This window comes from Staurois parvus, unplaced genomic scaffold (assembly GCF_062004578.1).
Source record: "Staurois parvus isolate SC_StPar_1 unplaced genomic scaffold, SC_StPar_1.0 ptg000192l, whole genome shotgun sequence".
NCBI classification, from domain to species: domain Eukaryota; kingdom Metazoa; phylum Chordata; class Amphibia; order Anura; family Ranidae; genus Staurois; species Staurois parvus.
The window spans coordinates 4,416,976-4,436,864 of record NW_028317988.1 but is presented as its reverse complement, the minus strand read 5'-3'; the positions used below and the strand labels follow the sequence as shown (position 1 = coordinate 4,436,864).

At 43.0% G+C, this 19,889-nt stretch overlaps 1 protein-coding gene across 2 annotated transcripts in view; it reads left to right on the top strand.

The window, feature by feature from the left end:
• HHAT (hedgehog acyltransferase) overlaps positions 1-19,889 on the top strand; it is a 385,158-nt gene that overhangs the window by 206,438 nt on the left and 158,831 nt on the right. For both annotated transcript variants that reach the window (XM_089677807.1, XM_089677808.1), the window contains one exon: positions 12,163-12,198. In XM_089677807.1, the coding sequence (XP_089533933.1) occupies positions 12,163-12,198 (36 nt within the window). The remainder of the gene's footprint in view (positions 1-12,162; positions 12,199-19,889) is intronic.

The following is a 19,889-nucleotide window of genomic DNA, read 5'->3' as shown; positions in this document are numbered from 1 at the left end:
GTGTTGTGCATGTGTTTTCCTTAAAGGAGAAGTATGGGTTTGCTTAACCACTTGCCGTCTGCCTGCCGTTTTTAAACGGCAGGGCGGTGGCACTTTAGGGGCGGGTTGCCGTTCATAAACGCTATTTCTAGTTGTGCGCGCTCCCTGGGAGCATGCAGCACCGCGATCCGGTGCCCGCTGTGTCCTCCGGACACAGTGAAACACCGATCGTCGGACGGGACCTCGACTGGCCAATCAGTGATCACATGCAAAGTAGTAAGCAAGATGTCACTTGTGACATCATTGCTTACTACGTGTGAAATCTATGAATGATCACAGAGGTCACATGGTACAAGACTATTCACAACAGCCTTGTACCATGTGACAAGCTTTGACAAATCACAGCTCACACAGTATTTTTCAATGGCTGCAAGAATGCAGACAGAGAGAAAGAGAAATGATTGCTTTTACATCCTATATTGGTATAAAAGCAATCAATGTAAAAAAAAAAATCTTCATCACCCCCCACAAGTAGTGCAGTGTCACCATGGTGATGGAATGTAAAAAAAATAATAATAAATAAATAAATAATAATATAAAAAAAAAAATAAAAATGTAAAAAAAAATGTTTAAAAATTATAATTTTTGGTTATAACTAATTTGGCATATTTTTTTTTTTACTAAAAAGATAACAGAATAAATTTTGGCCAAGATTTATGATGAAATATTATTTATTTGCAAAATTTTATAAGAAAAACACTTTTTTCACAATTTTTGGACTTTTTCATTGATATAGCAAAAAAATAAAAATCCCAGCGGTAAATAAATACCACCAAAATAAAGCTTTATCTGTCTCAAAAAAATGGTAAAAAATTCATATGGGTACAGTGTTGCATGACTGCACAATTGTCATTCAAATTGTGATAGCATTGAAAGCTGAAAATTGCCCTGGACAGGAAGGGGGTAAAAGTGTCCGGACTGGAAGTGGTTAAAAACACAAATCCATGCTGATCTCTATGCTGCAGTTGTCCCTGTCCCATGTCAGCTCTAAGACTGAGAACCAAGACACTACACCACTCAGTTCTCTGTCTTCTCAGAGCAGAGAGCAGTCACTATCAATCATCGCTCTGTGCTCTGCTCCTATAGCACTCACTGGATCGCTAGACTGGGGAAGGAGCAGGTACAGATAGCACGATGAGAGGCAGAGCCAGCTGTCAATCAAGCAGCTGCTGGCTCCTAAGAGTGTTTTTGGGATCCACACAAAGCCTAAAGCAGCTCTGCCATGTCAGTTCATAGCGGGCAATTGCCTGGTATCAGCTGACTCTCCGTCACAGGAGAGCAAAAGTAGGTGTACTCTTGTGACCCACAGGAGATGTATAACCAAGAAAGGTTTGGGCTTTGAATGTAATAAGTTTGAGAAGAGCTTAGCTTCTATTTATGCACATTTCAGAAAATATTGAACTAGAAAGTTTCCTCCGTTTTTGTACTATTTTTTTACATTTCTGTAATAATAAGAACAAATTATTTTTTGAATAAGATGGGACTCTGGGAAGATGAAAAGCAATATGCAGACTTATTATACTAAAATATAATTAAAAGATAAGGCATCCTGTAAAAAATGAAAATCCTAAATACCTTTTCCGTAGTGCCACTCAGCTCCCCTCCTGACTTTTATTCGGCTGCTTATATTCTGGGCAGTATTTGGGATGGAGCTGCTGTATCTTCATCCATTCCTTGTGTCATGGCCACTGCTGCTCTAACTGCAAGGTCTTTGAGTCTATGGGGTGCCCTCAGCAACAAACAAACAGTGCTGTGTTTTTAGCTGTGTCACCAACACTAGATGAGACCACAGAGGCTCATATCTTAATGTCACATTCAGCCCGGGTTCACATATATGCGGTGCGGTATATCGCATGTGATTCACGCAGGAACCACGCCGCATTCATGTGCAAATCACATGCGATTTGTGTGCAGTGCGATTGGAGACATACATTTTGTATTATTATTATACAGGATTTATATAGCGCCAACGGTTTGCTCAGCGCATTACATTATAATGGGAGACAATACAGTAACAATACAGTTGAATACAAGAGGGATAGGAGGGCCCTGCTAGCTTACAATCTAGGATTGAGGGGTGAATGGTACAATAGGTAAAAACTGTGGTTGGAAGAGTAGAGGATTCCAGTATTAGCAGAGGGCGGGATAGGCTTCCCTGAAGAGATAGGTTTTCAGTGATCGCCTAAAGGTAAGTAGAGTAGGTGATAGTCTGATAGATTGGGGTAGGGAGTTCCAGAGGATGGGTGACGCCCTGGAGAAGTTTTGGAGACAAGCATGGGAGGAGGAGATAAGGTAGCTAGAGAGTAAGAGGTCTTACGAAGAGCGGAGTGTATGGTTAGGGTGATATTTAGAGATAAGATTGGATATGTAAATCGGGGCAGTGTTGTGGATGGCTTTGTTTGTCATAGTTAGTGTTTCGAATTTTATCCGTTGGGCAACTGGGAGCAAGTGGAGGGATTGGCAGAGAGGGGTGGCGGATACAGAACGGTTAGTGAGGTGGATGAGTCTGGCAGCAGCATTCATGATAGACTGGAGGGGGGATAGCCTGCGATGAGGTAGGCCAATGAGGAGGGAGTTACAATAGTCGAGGCGTGATATGACAACGGAGTGGATAAGTTGCTTAGTGGTTTCCGTGGTTAGGAATGGTCGTATTTGCGATTGTATGGCTCTATTTGCGCTGCACCCACACCAAAAACATGCAGGACCCTTTTTTTGGGTCCGCACTAGAATCAGATTGCATGGATATTCACACCTATGTGATCCGATTCTGCACATCGCACCGTGTTTTGCTTACTGCTTGCGGGGTGTTGTTAACATACATATCCGCAGCGGTTCGCACGAACGGGTTGCAGTTCTGATGCGGTGCGGAATTCGCACTGAAAACACTGTAAATTCCACGCCGCATCAGTGTGAACCCAGGCTCAATAGTCTAAAGCAGGCCATAGACGAGCCGAAAATTGATCGTCAGATCGTTTGTTTTTCGCTCAAATTTCTTTTTTGATCAACAGAACATTTGGTTTTTGACTCGTCTATGATCGGCCTCACCCTGCTTACCTTAATAGACAACTGCTTACACCAGTTCAGCTTTAACAGTTTGCTATCATTCTTATTGCACAGTCTATAAAACTGCGAGAGCAAAGCTTTAAATGATAGAAGCAATTGCAGGGCACCAAGGTTCCTTACGCTGTATACGCCAACAGTGTGTGTTGGCTCAGTAGAGAGTCGTCTCATCCCCCGGGCTGGTTTGCAGGCATTGGCTGAAATGTGATTTGTGCACGGCCAGCTTTAGTGAGATAGTCTTCTCTGCATTAGGGGAGAAGGGATGTGTCTGCACCTCAGAGTTATTCAGCAGCCTGTGGTGTCTTATGCAGGCCATAGACGGGTCGAAAACTGGCTGTTTAAAAAAAAAAAAAAAAATCGGTCGTTTAATAGGTCAACGTTATCACCAATGTTAAAAAAACAGCCGATTTTCGTCCCGTCTACGGCCGGCATTTAATTACTTCTGTCCCTGCAGAGAACTCCGCTATTATATTTGACATGAAAAAGTATTGCGGTTGCAACAATGTATCCATTTGTATCCACTTCGGATACAGATGTTTTTATTCGGATACAAATAGATACATTGTTTCAACCGCAATACTTTTCATATAAAATATAATAGCGGACTGGAATTCTTCTTCTTTTTCTTTTTCTTCTTCTTCTTCTTTTTCTTCTTTTTTTTCCTCTTCTTGCAGGTCATGGCTCATGCGCAGATTTTTTATCGGTAAACTGATTGGCCGATTTGCCCATCATTGCTGGGAAAATCGGCCGATTGGCAAAATCTGCCGATTTTTTTCCAACTTTACCGATAAAAAAAATGTGCCAAAACCCCGAAAAACGGCTGACCAATTAATCCACTAACTGTGCGAAAATTGGCCGATTTTTTTTTCGACCCGTCTATGGCCTGCATTAGGCAGGCCATAGATGATGCAAAAATGACTCGAGCTCTTGTGTTCTCTCGGGGGGGATTGTGTCACGGGGAGCTGTGGAGCCATCCTCACTGGGGGAACACATTGATTATTGCTAATAACCATAGCCATTGGCAATCATCGCATGTAAGACTCCAAGATTCTGTTTGTACCCAAGTCGATTGATGGATTGACTTAAATACAATGTCGCTGCTGAACCGGTCGGCTTTGTCTTTTCTAAGCTTTAGTCTGTCTTACAGCAAAGTTGTACAAACAGCTCTCCTGTACTTGGTGCTATAGCTTGGAGCTCACCATCTGGCTGCAAATTGTAAATATGATAAATTTGAATGTTATTGTTACTTGATTAAAAAGAAATACATATTTAACCTGCTGCCAGCCATGTTTCACATTTGTGGCAGGAAAAGGTTGAACTTCAATGCCCACACACAACACATATGCCTCACTGGGCAGCCAATGTGTCCGTGCTGAGAATGCACTCAATGCACACTGTCAGCACAGAGACTGAGCTGTCAAAGATAGCTCTCAGTCCCCAAAACCGATCCATAGCCAGCAGAACTGGCTCTCAATCATGTTGGCACTGTGGTAACCAATCACAGTGGTCACATGATCCCTGATCCCCCCTGCCTCCTCTGGGCGTTCAGAACCTTTTAAGATATGATCAACATGTATAAATATATCAGTGGTTCATATAGTGAACTCGGTGTAGAGTTATTCCCCCTGAGGTCATCACAGAGGACAAGCGGGCACTCTTTACGTCTGGAGGAAAATAAATTTAATCTCCAAACACGGAAAGGTTTCTTCACAGTAAGAGCTGTGAAAATGTGGAATAGACTTCCTCAATAGTTGGTTCTGGCCAGCTCAGTGGATTGCTTTAAAAAAGTCCTGGATTCTTTCTTAGATACACAGAATATAACTGGATATAACATTTATAAGTAAAGTTGATCCAGGGAATATCCGATTGCCTCTCGGAGGATCAGGAAGGAATTTTTTTCCCAGCAGGAGCAAATTGGATCGTGCTTTGCTGATTTTTTTTGCCTTCCTCTGGATCAACTGTGGGTGTAGGATTATAACTTTTTTATTTTACGGTTGAACTGGATGTACTTTTGTCTTTATTCAGCCAGACTAACTATGTAACTATGTAAGAAAACTGTGGGGCAGGTGGGAAGGAGTTAAACATTTTTTAGTGCTGAACGTATTTTAAAAAATAAAATCTGTTCAAAAAATACCATAGATTAACAAATGACAAGTGACATAAATGGGCCTGAATGTTGTTAAGACCATAGTGATCAAGTACAAGAGTTACACTGATTTTTACACATGGCCGCTTCAGCTGGCAATACTCTCTGGCAATGATCGGAGCCATTATTAATGTGATAAAACAAATCTGTATAGAGGACTCCTCTATTCTCACATAATGCTGGCCGGGTGGGAATTTGACGACATTACTGAATCGATGAAAAGGAACTGAATTTTCAATAAACCTTTATGGTCTCCGAAAGCCTGATATGTATCTGGGTTAGGATGGCACCGATAACAAGATTACTGATTTCCCTGGCTGCATTATTTATTCACCGGGTCTTTGCAAATAAAAGGAAAATCTGTTGATGATGTGCGAACTGTGGAAAATCAATTGACTTGGATTCCTCTGGAATATAATATTTACTGACAGTAGATGTTCACTGTGCTCACTGTGAACGAAAACAATACCGGGTCTTATTTATCACAGGACCTGATGTCTGCAAAGTGTTCTGAAGGTAGAACACATTGCCCATGGCAACCAATGAATCCCTCAGTTGTTGTTTTTTTTTTTTTTTGCTATGAAGGTTTGAATGTAAATCGCAGTAGCTGAACTGTTCCATGGGTAATCCAAAATTTGACCAGTGACACACGTTTCATACAGCAGGTCAATAGGGAGTGAATAACTATCTGTCCATAGCAACCAATGGTCTTGTGCCACGCTGCACTAGGAGAATGCAAAGGACCATATACTGGTTACTGTGGGCTGTAGAAACAGCCTTGGTTACAAATAGACCTACAGTATTTGTAACTAATTTATATCAACCAGAGCAGTGAACAAGAGAATTGTAGACAATTCAACACTTTAGAATTCCATTGTGCCACTGCACGACAAATGTCAGTGTTGGCAACAGATTCATATGCCCGTTGGAAAACGTTACGTGAATTTAAGGCACCCCATGTGGAGGAGCATTGAGGCCAGCGTGTCCGTATGTCCAGTGGAGCTTCCTCCCCACCGTTGCAACTGTTGCATAGACAGAACAGGAGCCAAGGAGTTTTGTGACTGGGTTGGCAGAGCCTGATGGAGAAACTGAGCCACTAGCTTCCCATCATGTCCACTCTCCTTGTGATTGACAGCAGACAGTGGGCAGATTCCTTAGCCAATAGGCAGCTTACTATTGACTAGTGCAGTGATGGCGAACCTTTTTGAGCCCGAGTGCCCAAAACTGCAACACAAAACCAACTTTTTTATTTCAAAGTGCCAACACTGCAATTAACCACTTGCCTACCGGGCACTTCTACCCCCTTCCTGCCCAGACCAATTTTCAGCTTTCAGTGCTGTTGCACTTGACAATGACAATTGTGCGGTCATGCAACACTCATTTTTTCACACAAATAGAGCTTTTTTTGTGGTATTTAATCACCACTGGGTGTTTTATTTTTTGCACTATAAATGAAAAAAGAGCAAAAAATTTAAAACATAAAAGGCTTTCTTTGCTTCTATTATAAATTTTTGCAAACAGGTAATATTTCTTCTTTGATGTGCGTTGGTGAGGCTGCACTAATAGGCAGCACTGATGGGCATTGATGAGGTGGCACAGATAGGTAGCACTGATGAGGCGGCACTGGTGGGCATCGATGAGGAGGCACTGATGATGCACTGATATGCAGCAATGATGGGCACTGATAAGCGGCACTGACTGATAGCACCAACTGGAGGCACTGACAGACGGCACTGATCGGCAGCACTGCTGGGCATCATTGATGGGTGGCACTGATGGGCAGCACTGATGGGCGACACTGCTGGGCACTGACAGGTGGCACTGCTGGGCAGCACTGACAGGTGGCACTGCTGGGCAGCATTGACAGGCGACATTGCTGGGCACTGATGGGTGACACTTCTGGGCACTGATGGATGACACTGCAAGCAGGTAATCTCACCTCTGGCAGTGTCGGTGTGGCTTCCAACCCAGCAGCTCATTCCCATCCATGCTGAACACATCGCCCCTGGCCCCGGAGCAGTGTGGGAGCCTCTTCCTCTCTTCCAAGCCCATCCCCGGCTACATCACCCCTGGTGCCAGATCCGCATAGGAGCCGTTTCCTCTCGTCCACACCCACCCTGGCCCCAGAGACATGTGGGAGATGTAGTTTGATGGGGGTCCAGTGTGGACGAGATCTGGATGGCCGGTCAGTGTGTATGGTCCGTGTGCGCTCATCTTCCTCTTCTTCCTGGCATGCCCACTGAGATGGCCCTGCGTGCCAGCTCTGGCACGCGTGCCATAGGTTTGCCATCACTGGACTAGAGAATCCCCCCATCGCCTGCTGATAAAGAGAGTGGACCTGATAGAGAACTAATCCCTCAGCTTTCCCATCAGACTCTGCCCGCGGTCAGCATCAGTAGTTGCTAGGAACCTGTCTGCTGTGAGGCCGACAGTGATCTTGACAAATGATGACAGGTGGAGAGGGTAGCAGCAGCAAACATGCCGCTCTGCTGCACTTTGTGCAGAGACAGGTAATCTTCCTGTCTCTGTACACCAAATTTGAGTTGGTCTTGATTACCTCCAGTTTTGTCATCTTTGAACTGGAAGTCATCTTTTTTTTATTTATTGTAGCTATAGCTCCACTTTGTAAAGGTGGTGTTATTAAGAATTACTTGAACTTGCCACGTGTCACTAAAGCTAAACTGCCCAAACAGGCAGCAGGGCTTTTTGAATCTTGTGCAGGCCATTACTGCTGGAAAATGGGCACAAGTGCTTTATTGAATTCCCTGAATTTCCCTATGTTTTTGAGCTTGTATGCAAGACAGATGTCATATCTATTGGATTGTCCAATCAGGACTAATAGAATATGTACCACTGTATGTGCCACTACCCTAGCATTTAATATATAAAGATGGCGGCCCTTTTGGAACAGAGTGGTCATACATGGGTCAGTATTTTCAAATGGTGATAGTATCTCCATCAATGGTGCAGAAGGATCTGGGAGTTCTGGTAGATCTCTAGCTTAATAATGGCATGCAATGCCAAGCTGCAGTTTCCAAACAGAGCAAAATCCTCTCTTGTATTAAAAGAGGTATAGACTCCAGAGAGAGAGATATCATGTTACCCCAGTACAAATCATTAGTAAGACCTCATCTGGAATATGCAGTTCAGTTTTAGGCACCAATTCACAAAAAGAACATTGGGGAACTGGAGAAAGTGCAGAAATTAACGTATTGTCTCTTGAGAAGAGGAGATTAAGGGGGGATATGATCAACATGTATAAATACATCAGTGGTCCATATAGTGAACTAGGTGTAGAGTTATTCACCTTAAAGTGGTTGTCCTGAAATCTAAAATCCACTGATTGGCAGGGGTTCTATAACAGAAGAGACTCTAGACGTCTCCTCTGTCATAAATGTTCCTGCCTGGTCAGCAGGTAGTGTGATCTGAGCCGCACATGCACAGCTTAAACCACATTTACAGCCAGGCCATTCAAATGGCTGAAGTTAGGGAATTCAGAAGGAAAAATGGGCGAAGATGGAAGACGTTGGAGACCAGCAAGAGCCGTAACAGCGCAGTGCTGAAGGGCTCCATCTGCAGGTCTGTCATAATGTACTAGTATGCAGTGTATTCTAGTACATTATGACCTACACCTGTACAGGGGACCATTTTTTAAAATAATGAACAAGACTTTACTACCACTTTAAGGTCATCACAGAGGACAAGGACTCTTTATGGGTGGAGGAAAAGAGATTTAATTTCCAAATATGGAAAGGCTTCCTCACAGTAAGAGCTGTGAAAATGTGGAATAGATTGTCTCAACAGCTGGTTCTGGCCAGCTCAGTAGATTGTTTTAAGAAAGGCCTGGAATTTTTCCTAAATGCACAAAATATAACCGGATATTAATATTTATAGACAAAGTTGATCCAGGGAATATCCAATTGCCTCTTGCTGGAGCAAATTTGACCATGCTTTATTGGCGTTTTTTCTACCTTCCTCTGGATCAACTATGGGTGTAGGATAGTGTATAAGTGTGAAGTTTTCTATGTGTGTGGGTGTGTTTTCTCTGTTGGTTTACTGCATGGACTTTTTTCAACCAGATTAACTATGTAACTATAAACGTATATCAGTTTATCAAGTGCATCTCTAGCCATAAATTTATTTTACTATTTTGGGTAGAGTGTGAAAGGATTAGGACCCCTATCAAGTTTTATCACTCTCTGTGTCTCTGCTAGGGAGAGTCACCCTCTCTGTTTATCCTGGAGACATAAAGTAATGGAAAATAACATTTTACAGTTATCTCTGGAACATTTATTAGAGGTAAAATCTTCCAGTGAATGAGGACATCTAGTATCCGTTGTGAAAAAGGGATTTCTCTCACTTTGAAGAGATTTCCTTTCACTCCCCATTAGGCCTCTAATGAAAGAAATGAAGGGAAATCAAGAAAGAAAGCGTAGAAAAAAAAATGATCTAAAAAGAAATTACCAAATTATAATAAGCAATAAAGATTTTTAACATATTCCAGCAAAAAGCTGCAACATTTGGATCTTTATACGCAGATGAGAAATTTATTTTTTTTCCCATAAAGAACTCCAGACAAAACGTTTTTCTACTTTTGGAACATTTACTTTTTTATTGCTGTGTTTGTTGTTGCTGGGGAGAAGTTTCTCACTGTTTCCTAAAGAAAGAGTGAAGAAGAGGGGTGGCACTCTCTAGGTACCAAACAACAGCAACACCATTAAGATTAAAAAAATTACTAAATTTTATTAAACAAAATTAAAAATTATACATACCACACACAGAGGACCAGTCTGTACTATATTACAGCTTCAAGGATAGGTCAATTACGTTCCATATGGAAAAATGTCTTCAGATGGATTTTGAGACCTTGAATCCTCAACGCGTTTCAGCTCTTAACGAGCATTCAGGAGGAAGAGCAATGGTTCAAAAAAAGAATATACTAAAAAACATATAGAAAGACGCATGTCCTATATGGCAGACCTCCAGTGGAGTCAGATGAAGTGCAGAGGGGAGAGACCCATTCAAATGGCATAAAAGATAGAGACAACAAACAAGGATCCCTTAAGGGACGTGATGTTGGACGTTGCATGAAAAACTGGAAGTGGCGGAGTGGCCATCTTAAGTGAGGTTTACCACATTTGGCGTTCCAGGAAGCTGCTTGAGGTGGAGTTATGGGAATACATGCATTTTTTATGATTTTTAAATGTAAGCACATTTATTAAAGTCTGGATCTTTTATAATTGAACATACTACACTATATTATTATTATACAGTATTTATATAGCGCTAAAAGGTTTGCTCAGCGCTGTACATTATAGTGGGGGACAGTACATGAGACAGTACAGTAACAATACAATACACGAGGGGGTCAAGGGCCCTGCTCTTTCAAGCTTACAATCTAGGAGGGAGGGGATAGTGGTACAGGAGGAAGTGGCTGTGGGGGATGGAGTGGTAGGAGGAGATCGGCTGTTAGGTGAGGGCGGGGTAGGCTTCCCTGAAGAGATGGGTTTTCAGGGTGCGACTAAAGGTGAGGAGGGTAGGTGACAGTCTGATGGATTGGGGTAGTGAGTTCCAGAGGATGTAGTAAGTCCTGGAGAAGTCCTGCAGTCCAGCGTGGGAGGTGGAGACCAGGGAGCTAGAAAGTAGGAGGTTTTGTGAGGAGCGAAGATTACGGGTAGGGTGGTATTTGGGTATCAGGTCGGTGAGGTAATTTGGGGCAGCGTTATGAATGGCTGTTATTTCTTCTATCTATGAGTAACATGGAGAAAATGAAGGCAGGAGTATATGAATGAATAATTTGGGATCTGAAGGTATTCCTGTGGATATTGGAATGAGGTTCCACTGGATTACTATTTTCTGGATTACTATCTTTGAAGGCTGGTTTATTATCTAACTAGGGTAAGGGTATGTGATTCAGCCACTTAGATGTGTTCACAGAGGAATGTGTATATAGAATTTTACACAGAGTGCTTCACTATCACAAGTGTTTTCACGTTTTTGTGTGTTTTTATTTGCACAAAAAATATTTTCTTCTCTTTTTGGATTTCATTATTATATGATTTAATTATTGTTTAATGTTTTATTGAGGATAATACACTATCCAGTTTTCCTTTGTTTGGAGGTACACAGCAATTTTGGAGTTACACAGTGAATTTATATCAGAATTTGGATGAATAATTGTTTTGGACTTTGATTTTTGTGGATTTTTTGGTATTTCGCAGACACTGGAAAGGTTTATATAACTTTTGGAATTTCAAGGGTGAAAGTGAGACTTTTAAGTGTCATTACACAGGGAGTTTATTTTATTTTATTATGTACAGTGAATAATTTTTGATACCGATTTTTAATTCACACATTCTCTATGATTGTTGGGAACGTTTCGGGAGTACTGATGTCACTGGAGGGCTCTTTCTCGTGCCAGTCTAGATCAGTGGGTCCAGTTCTCTATAAATTGCCCCAGGAAACCCTAAAGCAGGGACTCTGTAGTATGCAACTGGCTTCCTGGTCCTCCTCCTCCACTTGACTGTTGGATACTGAAGCTGCCCATCAAAGAAATTTGAGGATATTGAGGCCGCCCATTAGAAAGGCACAAGAGGTGGGAGAGGGTATGGCAGAGTCAGCGTCTACAGGAGCTGATTGTTTGTTTGTTTTCAAGGGCATCCTTGTTGTTGAGGATTTTGAGTCACTTTGTAGAAATTTAGATCTGACTTACAGACTACGTTTCAGCATTAGTGGGAGTTTTAAATATCTGCTACAGTCACAGGAAAGCTTGATGTACCTTCGTTTAGTTTGCCAATAAACGTATTTTAGAAAATGTTTGGTTTAATTTACAGTCCTCATGTTTGTCTTTGTATGTATTGCAGATAGATTGCCTTTATTTTTTGTTGTTCTTATTGTATTTTTATCTTTATTTTCAGGTGTTTTGATGTTGGTCTCCATCGTTTTCTTGTAAGGTAAGATTAAAATGTTTACAAAATTGAAGAGACGTCATTCTAAACAGAAAAAAAAGTCTTAATCTTTCTTAATACAGCTTCTCTTGGGTAGAGTTTGGCTTTAATAAAGTTAAGCTACCATTTACACTTGTACTGCTAGCAATGTGCATTTTGTATTAGCAAGACTCATTAGCTGTAACAGCACTGCTACCAACAGCTACAGATAGATAACTGCCGTTTGTGAGTCAGTATAGTATCAGGAATATAAAGAGGGAGTATGTAGATGCTCTAGGAGACATTTATACAGAGCAAAATGTGCATTTCATTGAACTGAGCTGTAAGAGAGACAAACATGGGACTAAAAATGTATATAATTTACATTTTTAACACTTCTTAAAATACATTTCAACACTATGATTGCATCGGACAGTTACAGCATTAACCAGGGGCACTCTACCATCTACAAGCTGAAGAAGCCTCTGCAGGCTGAAATAATTTTTTCTGGACCAAACCATCAACCTGTATGCTATCAATATATCATAGCTGACATAGCAATGGCATGATCAAGATCTACTCTCAATCCTTAGTGGGGCTAAATAGATGTCAAAGGGATAATATACTGTATATTGATGTATAGTTGGCATGTGACATCAAGCTAAGAAAAGTTTATATGCAGATTGCAGGTGGGAGGCGGTTAAACAAGTTATACTTACTGTGTCATAAAGGGTAGGCTGCCTTACAGGGCAGCATCTGGGTTTTTGATGCCTCACAACCAATCTGAGTCCCTGGTATTTTAAAAAAAAGAAAAACTCTACTCTTCTGCAGCCTTCTGCATTTTCATATTTTGATTACACCTTTAAATTAGCACTTGAATTTGAATTCCTTTCTGTCTGATTTTTTTTTTTAATTAGAAAAGTATGATAGATCGCCTTGTAAGCGCTTCAGCCTTCAGACATAAATCAGAGTTTAATAACTTAGCCTGCTATGGAGGATTGTATAACAAGCTGATCTTTGCCTAATTATCATCTCACAGCTCAGTGACAAATGAACATATAAGTCATCTGACTATTTTCCTGGAAGATGCACGATTCACATCACTGAGCTCATTTCTGTTCCCCATCACATATGTGAGGGGTATATCCAGTCAGCTGCCAGGACTCTTGTCCACTCTGGAGTTTGCTGGTGATTTTAGAAATTAGTTGTGTCAGCTCGGCAACAGGACAGTATAATCAAAACGAACCGAGATTTAAACAACCTTATTGTTCAAACATTATTGTCTAATGTGCAGGATGGGATGGTCTGGCATGTTAACTGTATTGCTTAATGGAAGTGGAAAAAAGTGAAGTCACTGACTTAGATATGCTGTTTGGCAACGATGCCAGTCATAAGTCTGCGACTCCAGTGTTAAAACCTCAAGGTTCCCAAAAAGTAATTCAAATGAAAAAGTGGAGGAGTGACTGGTGAAATATCACTAAGCTAAACAACATAAAATAAAAGCCTGGTTCAGACCCAAGCAACCACTCAATGTGCACCAACTATAGAAGGAATGTCAGGAATGGACTCGCCAATGGTGGTGGGACTCACCTGCCTTGTGGGCTGCAGTACCAGGGCTGGCCAGCGGGTGCTCTCAGCAGCCAGAAGCTCAATCCTGCAATCAAGCCATCACCTGAGGCTGATTGCAGGAGATGTATTTAAGGAATGGCCAGACCTGCAGTCAGGGCCTTGGTGTATTGTTCCCATGAGACCCTGTACCTGCATCCTGTCTGCTTCCTGCCTGATCCTGACTCTGCTTGATCCTGACTCTGCTTGAACTCTGCCTGCACCGACCTCGGCTACTCCTGACCAATCTTCTGCCTACTCCTTGCACCTTGTCTGCCCGTTAGCTACCGACCCGGCCCGCCTGACTACGTTGTTCTCCATATTTATATATATATATCAGTTAAGGTTTGGGTTTGTTGCACCTTGTTGTACGTATTTGTGTTAGTTTTGGGTTTGGTTTGTTGCACTGCGTTTATGTTGCCCTTAATAAATTATATTGTTTTACATGCTATACCTGAAGTCTGTGTTTCCCTGTGTCGGTCCACACACCTCTGGTCATACCCGGAGCCCTGACAAGGAACAAACAAACCACTTATGCTGTCATTGCAATTACAAAGATCTTACAAAATTTATTGACACATATAAATCTCAAATTGAATACATTAGTATTATTATTATTATACAGGATTTATATAGCGCCAACAGTTTGCGCAGCTCTTTACAAAATGAAGGTAGACATTACAGTTACAATACAATTTGGTACAAGAGGAAACAGAGGGCCCTGCTCATTAGAGCTTACAATCTAGGAGGAAGGGTTGAGTGATACATAAGGTATTAGCTGTGGGGGGATGAGCTAATGGAGGAAATAAATTGCGGTTTACTAGGCAGAAGCAAGATAGGCTTCATTACAGAGAAGGGTTTTCAGGGATCATCAACACATTATTAAAACAACCTAGCCAAGGAAAAATAAAAGACCAGCACCCCTGAAAGGATCAATTCCTGTCTGTAGTCCAAAATGTCTTAGAATATTTTCTCAACCATGTCTGGGAGAAATAAAGCTCCAGATACCGAAGTGTGCAAGCTAAATCTCTGAAAGTTTAATCAAGACAAGAACTATTATACAGATCTCAATAGGCGTTGCTTAATCTTCGGATGACCAATAAAACATGCCACTCTTATCAGTATAGTTACATGAAGAACAGAAACTGCAAATAGATGAGGGATACCATATAAGGTAGTTCTAAAGGGAGGACAACTCCGCGGAAGTGGGAGCGGGTACCTGTCAAATTCAGGTACCCGCTCCCCCTCCCTCCCCAAAGGTCAGCAGTCATTTCCTGTACTGTCTGCAGTCTCTGGTCATCTCCTGTACTGTCCGCAGTCTCTGGTCATCTCCTGTACTGTCCGCAGTCTCTGGTCATCTCCTGCACTTTCCGCAGTCTCTGGTCATCTCCTGTACTGTCCGCAGTCTCTGGTCATCTCCTGCACTGTCCGCAGTCTCTTGTCATCTCCTGTGCTTTCCGCAATCTCTGGTCATCCCCTGCACTGTCCGCAGTCTCTGGTCATCCCTTGCACTGTCCGCAGTCTCTGGTCATCCCCTGTACTATGTCCGCAGTCTCTTGGTCATCCCCTGCACTGTCCGCAGTCTCTGGTCAGCCCCTGCACTGTCCGCAGTCTCTGGTCAGCCCCTGCACTGTCCGCAGTCTCTGGTCAGCCCCTGCACTGTCCGCAGTCTCTTGGTCATCCCCTGCACTGTCCGCGGTCTCTGGTCAGCCCCTGCACTGTCCGCAGTCTCTTGGTCATCCCCTGCACTGTCTGCAGTCTCTGGTCATCTCTTGTACTGTCCGCAGTCTCTGGTCATCCCCTGTACTATGTCCGCAGTCTCTTGGTCATCCCCTATACTGTCCGCAGTCTCTGGTCATCCCCTGTACTGTCCGCAGTCTCTGGTCATCTCCTGTACAGTCCGCTGTCTCTGGTCATCTCCTGTACTGTGTCTGCAGTCTCTGGTCATCCCCTGCACTGTCCGCAGTCTCTGGTCATCCCCTGTACTATGTCCGCAGTCTCTTGGTCATCCCCTGCACTGTCCGCAGTCTCTGGTCAGCCCCTGCACTGTCCGCAGTCTCTTGGTCATCCCCTGCACTGTCCGCAGTCTCTGGTCATCCCCTGCACTGTCCGCAGTCTCTGGTCAGCCCCTGCACTGTCCGCAGTCTCTTGGTCATCCCCTGCACTGTCCGCAGTCTCTGGTCATCCCCTGCACTGTCCGCAGTCTCTGGTCAGCCCCTGCACTGTCCGCAGTCTCTTGGTCATCCCCTGCACTGTCCGCAGTCTCTGGTCATCCCCTATACTCTCTGCAGTCTCTGGTCATCTCTTGTACTGTCCGCAGTCTCTGGTCATCCCCTGTACTATGTCCGCAGTCTCTTGGTCATCCCCTATACTGTCCGCAGTCTCTGGTCATCTCCTGTACAGTCCGCTGTCTCTGGTCATCTCCTGTACTGTGTCTGCAGTCTCTGGTCATCCCCTGCACTGTCCGCAGTCTCTGGTCATCCCCTGTACTATGTCCGCAGTCTCTTGGTCATCCCCTGCACTGTCCGCAGTCTCTGGTCATCCCCTGCACTGTCCGCAGTCTCTGGTCATCCCCTGCACTGTCCGCAGTCTCTTGGTCACCCCCTTCACTGTCCGCAGTCTGTGGTCATCTCCTGCACTGTCCGCAGTCTGTGGTCATCTCCTGCGCTGTCCGCAGTCTCTGGTTATCCCCTGTACTATGTCCGCAGTGTCTTGGTAATCCCCTATACTGTCCGTAGTCTCTGGTCATCCCCTGTACTGTCCGCAGTCTCTGGTCATCTCCTGTACGGTCCGCTGTCTCTGGTCATCTCCTGTACTGTGTCCGCAGTCTATAGAATATTTTTTATCTTGTTTTCTGCCTCTAAAACCTAGGTGCGTCTTATGGTCAGGTGCGTCTTATGGAGCAAAAAAATACGGTAAATTGTAACCACCCTTCTTTCTATTAGGAGGAAGCAGGAGGGATGAAGGGTATTAGTAGTTCAGTAGCAGCTGATTTAGTGTTTTGTTACATCTGTTTGATGTATACCCATTATACTTATTGATCATGTTAGAAATTCAGAGCTGTCATGTGCATGCTTCCTGTGTTATAGCAAAGAGTTTAATTAGCTTTCTTAGTTTTTATCTTGGGCTATAGAATAGTTAGTGTCTATGTTGTAGGGATGCCCTACACAATGTGTAGCTGTCAAGGATGACATTTTTTATATATTCTTAGCACCATCGTAATGAGGGATGTTTCTGTACGGAATGTGGGCTGATAGGAGTTAAAGGCTACAGAAAAGCAGAAAAACACATCTAATATTTACACTCACTGAACACTTTATTAGGTACACCTTGCTAGTACCGGGTTGGACCCCCTTTTGCCTTCAGAACTGCCTTCATTCTTAGTGGCATAGAGTCAACAAGGTGTTGGAAACATTCCTCAGAGATTTAGAGATTTCGGTCCATATTGGCATGATAGCATCACGTAGTTGCTGTAGATATGCTGGCTGCACATCCATAATGCGAATCTACCGTTCCACCACATCCCAAAGGTGCTCTATTGGATTGAGATCTGGTGACTGTGGAGGCCATTGGAGTACAGTGAACTCATTGTTATGTTCAAGAAACCAGTTTGAGATGATTTGAGCTTTGTGACATGAATCCATTATCCTGCTGGAAGGAGCCATCAGAGGATCGGTACACTGTAGTGTACATGCAACAATACTCAGGCTGTGGCGTTTAAACGATGCTCAATTGATATTAAGAGGCCCAGAGTGTGCCAAGAAAATATCCCCCACACCATTACACCACCACCAGCCTGAACCATTGATACAAGACAGGATGGATCCATGTTTTCATGTTTACACCAAATTCTGACCCTATCATCTGAATTTAGCAGCTGAAATTGAGAGTCAACAGACCAGGCAACAGTTTCCAATCTTCTATTGTCCAATTTTGGTGAGCCTGTGCCGCCTCTGTTTCCTGTTTAGCTGACAGGAGTAGCATCTAGTGTGGTCTCCGGCTGCTGTAGCCCATCTGCTTCAAGGTTCGACGTGTTGTGCATTCAGAGATGGTATTCTGCATATCTTGGTTGGAGTGGTTATTTGAGTTAGGCCCCTTTCACATGGACGTGCCGTTTTTTTCATAAGTTCAGTCACATTTTTTCCCCCAAAAAAATGGATCAGTTCACATCAGTATGGCTATGCAGAGCCATACAAAGCAGTGTGCAGGATCTGACAGGGTAGAGAACTGTATTGTTTACATACAGTTCTCTCCCACCATCGTTAATTCTTGGCGATCACTGGGTGCCGGCGAGTAATCACTGGCCGGGACCCGGTGATTGACAGCTGAGGCTGTGAATAGCTGTGTGGGTAGGGCACGAGGGCCCCCTACCTGGTAATGCAAAATCATATATATATATATATAGGATTTTGCGCACCCGTGCCGCCCTGTAGCAGTATATCTGCTATAGGCTGGCGGGAAAGCAGGTAATAAAAAAGTTCTGTTTGTATACAGCCTTTCTCTCTCCTGTTAATATGAGAATAGTGTACTATATGAAGAATTGTTACAGTAAAGATACAGTTCATACGGAATCATGGTAATAAGCGCACAGTAAGGACGCATGTTGAGGTAGTTGTTTTCCTGTTTTTCACATACGTTTGGAACACGTCAAACGCAGGTCATCAGAATCCTGCTGACTTCAATGTAGCAATGCATGTGGCAGGCTGAGTTGGACCCGCTTTGCTCTGTGCTGTGTTACTTTGGACACAGCATGTCTAATGAAGTGCGTATTAAACTTCAGGCAAATCAGGGTAGACGCAACCTTTTCTTGTTAAACACTGTGATTGCCATTCCAATATCAAATGCCGTACTTGACAAGAAAAGCCATTGCCATGAGCCCCAAGACATTCTTTGTAAATTGCCATATCAGCCCCTATCCTTATCTCCTTCCTTTCTTAGCCATTGTATTTGTGACACTAGTGGAATGCTTTGAAAGATGAGACTGGTATTTAAATGTCCACATCAGTTGGATGCCATAGAACAATCTTGCCTGCATGGCTGTCAGCAGGTCTGCAATTTCCTGGGAAACTGCTAATTACTATATTTCATAATCTTGAAATGTAAGACATTTGAAGTATGACAAAAAAGAGAATTCTACTTTATTTTTATCAGTTAAGTTATGTCATGCTGATTCCTAGTTTTATAGCTGGACTCCTAACAGAGATGAAAAGACACAATTATACCCATTTGTATTTATTAAACATTTAATTCAATGTACATTTACATTCAATTATTATAAGTACCAGAATCTGCCTTTATATCAGCCTTTTGTAATCCCCTGTACAGCAGAGTTTAGAATGGGGGAGGGAGAACAACATGCTGAGCTAATCAGGGCTCTATTGCTTTGTGCAGTGCTGTTGGTCTAAAATTGTTCACATACTTACAGGAGGGGACAACCATAACAGTTTGCTTCTGCTCCTTCATTATCGATTCTCAGCCTGCGGTTGGTCCATGACCAAGTCTTCTTCCTTAACTGGCAGCGCTATCTGGCTGTGATATCTATATTAAAACAGAGTCTTACAGCATTAACAGTTCATACAGTATACAGTGTATGTTTAACCATGTATTTAACTCTTTGTCTGGAGCATGGCTTTAATCACTTGAGTACCAACCTGTAATACCCCTTCATTACCAGGACAGTTTTTTTTTATGACAGCTGGGTACATAGTGATCACCAGGCAGATCGGCCACCAAGTGGCTATTTATCCATGTCATTCATAAACACCGCTGTGTAAAATAAAGCGGGCCACTGATCAGCCGTTGGTAAAGTGGTACAAAAGGGGTTAATATTTAACTGCTTCCCATTTGGCTATAGCACATAAATGGCCGGATGAGAGCAGTGCCCATGTGGGTGGATGTTCCTGTATGAAATTAGTCCTCTACCATGTGATTGATGTGTCCAGTCACCTGCCTCAGTGTCACCAGTGCTCACAGTAACATCACCATACCTCATACAAACGTCCTGATCACGCCATACCAACATCCTGATCGCCACCATACCCCATATCAACATCCTGATCACTGCCATACATGCCAGCATCCTGATCACTGTCATATCCCATACCAGCATCCTG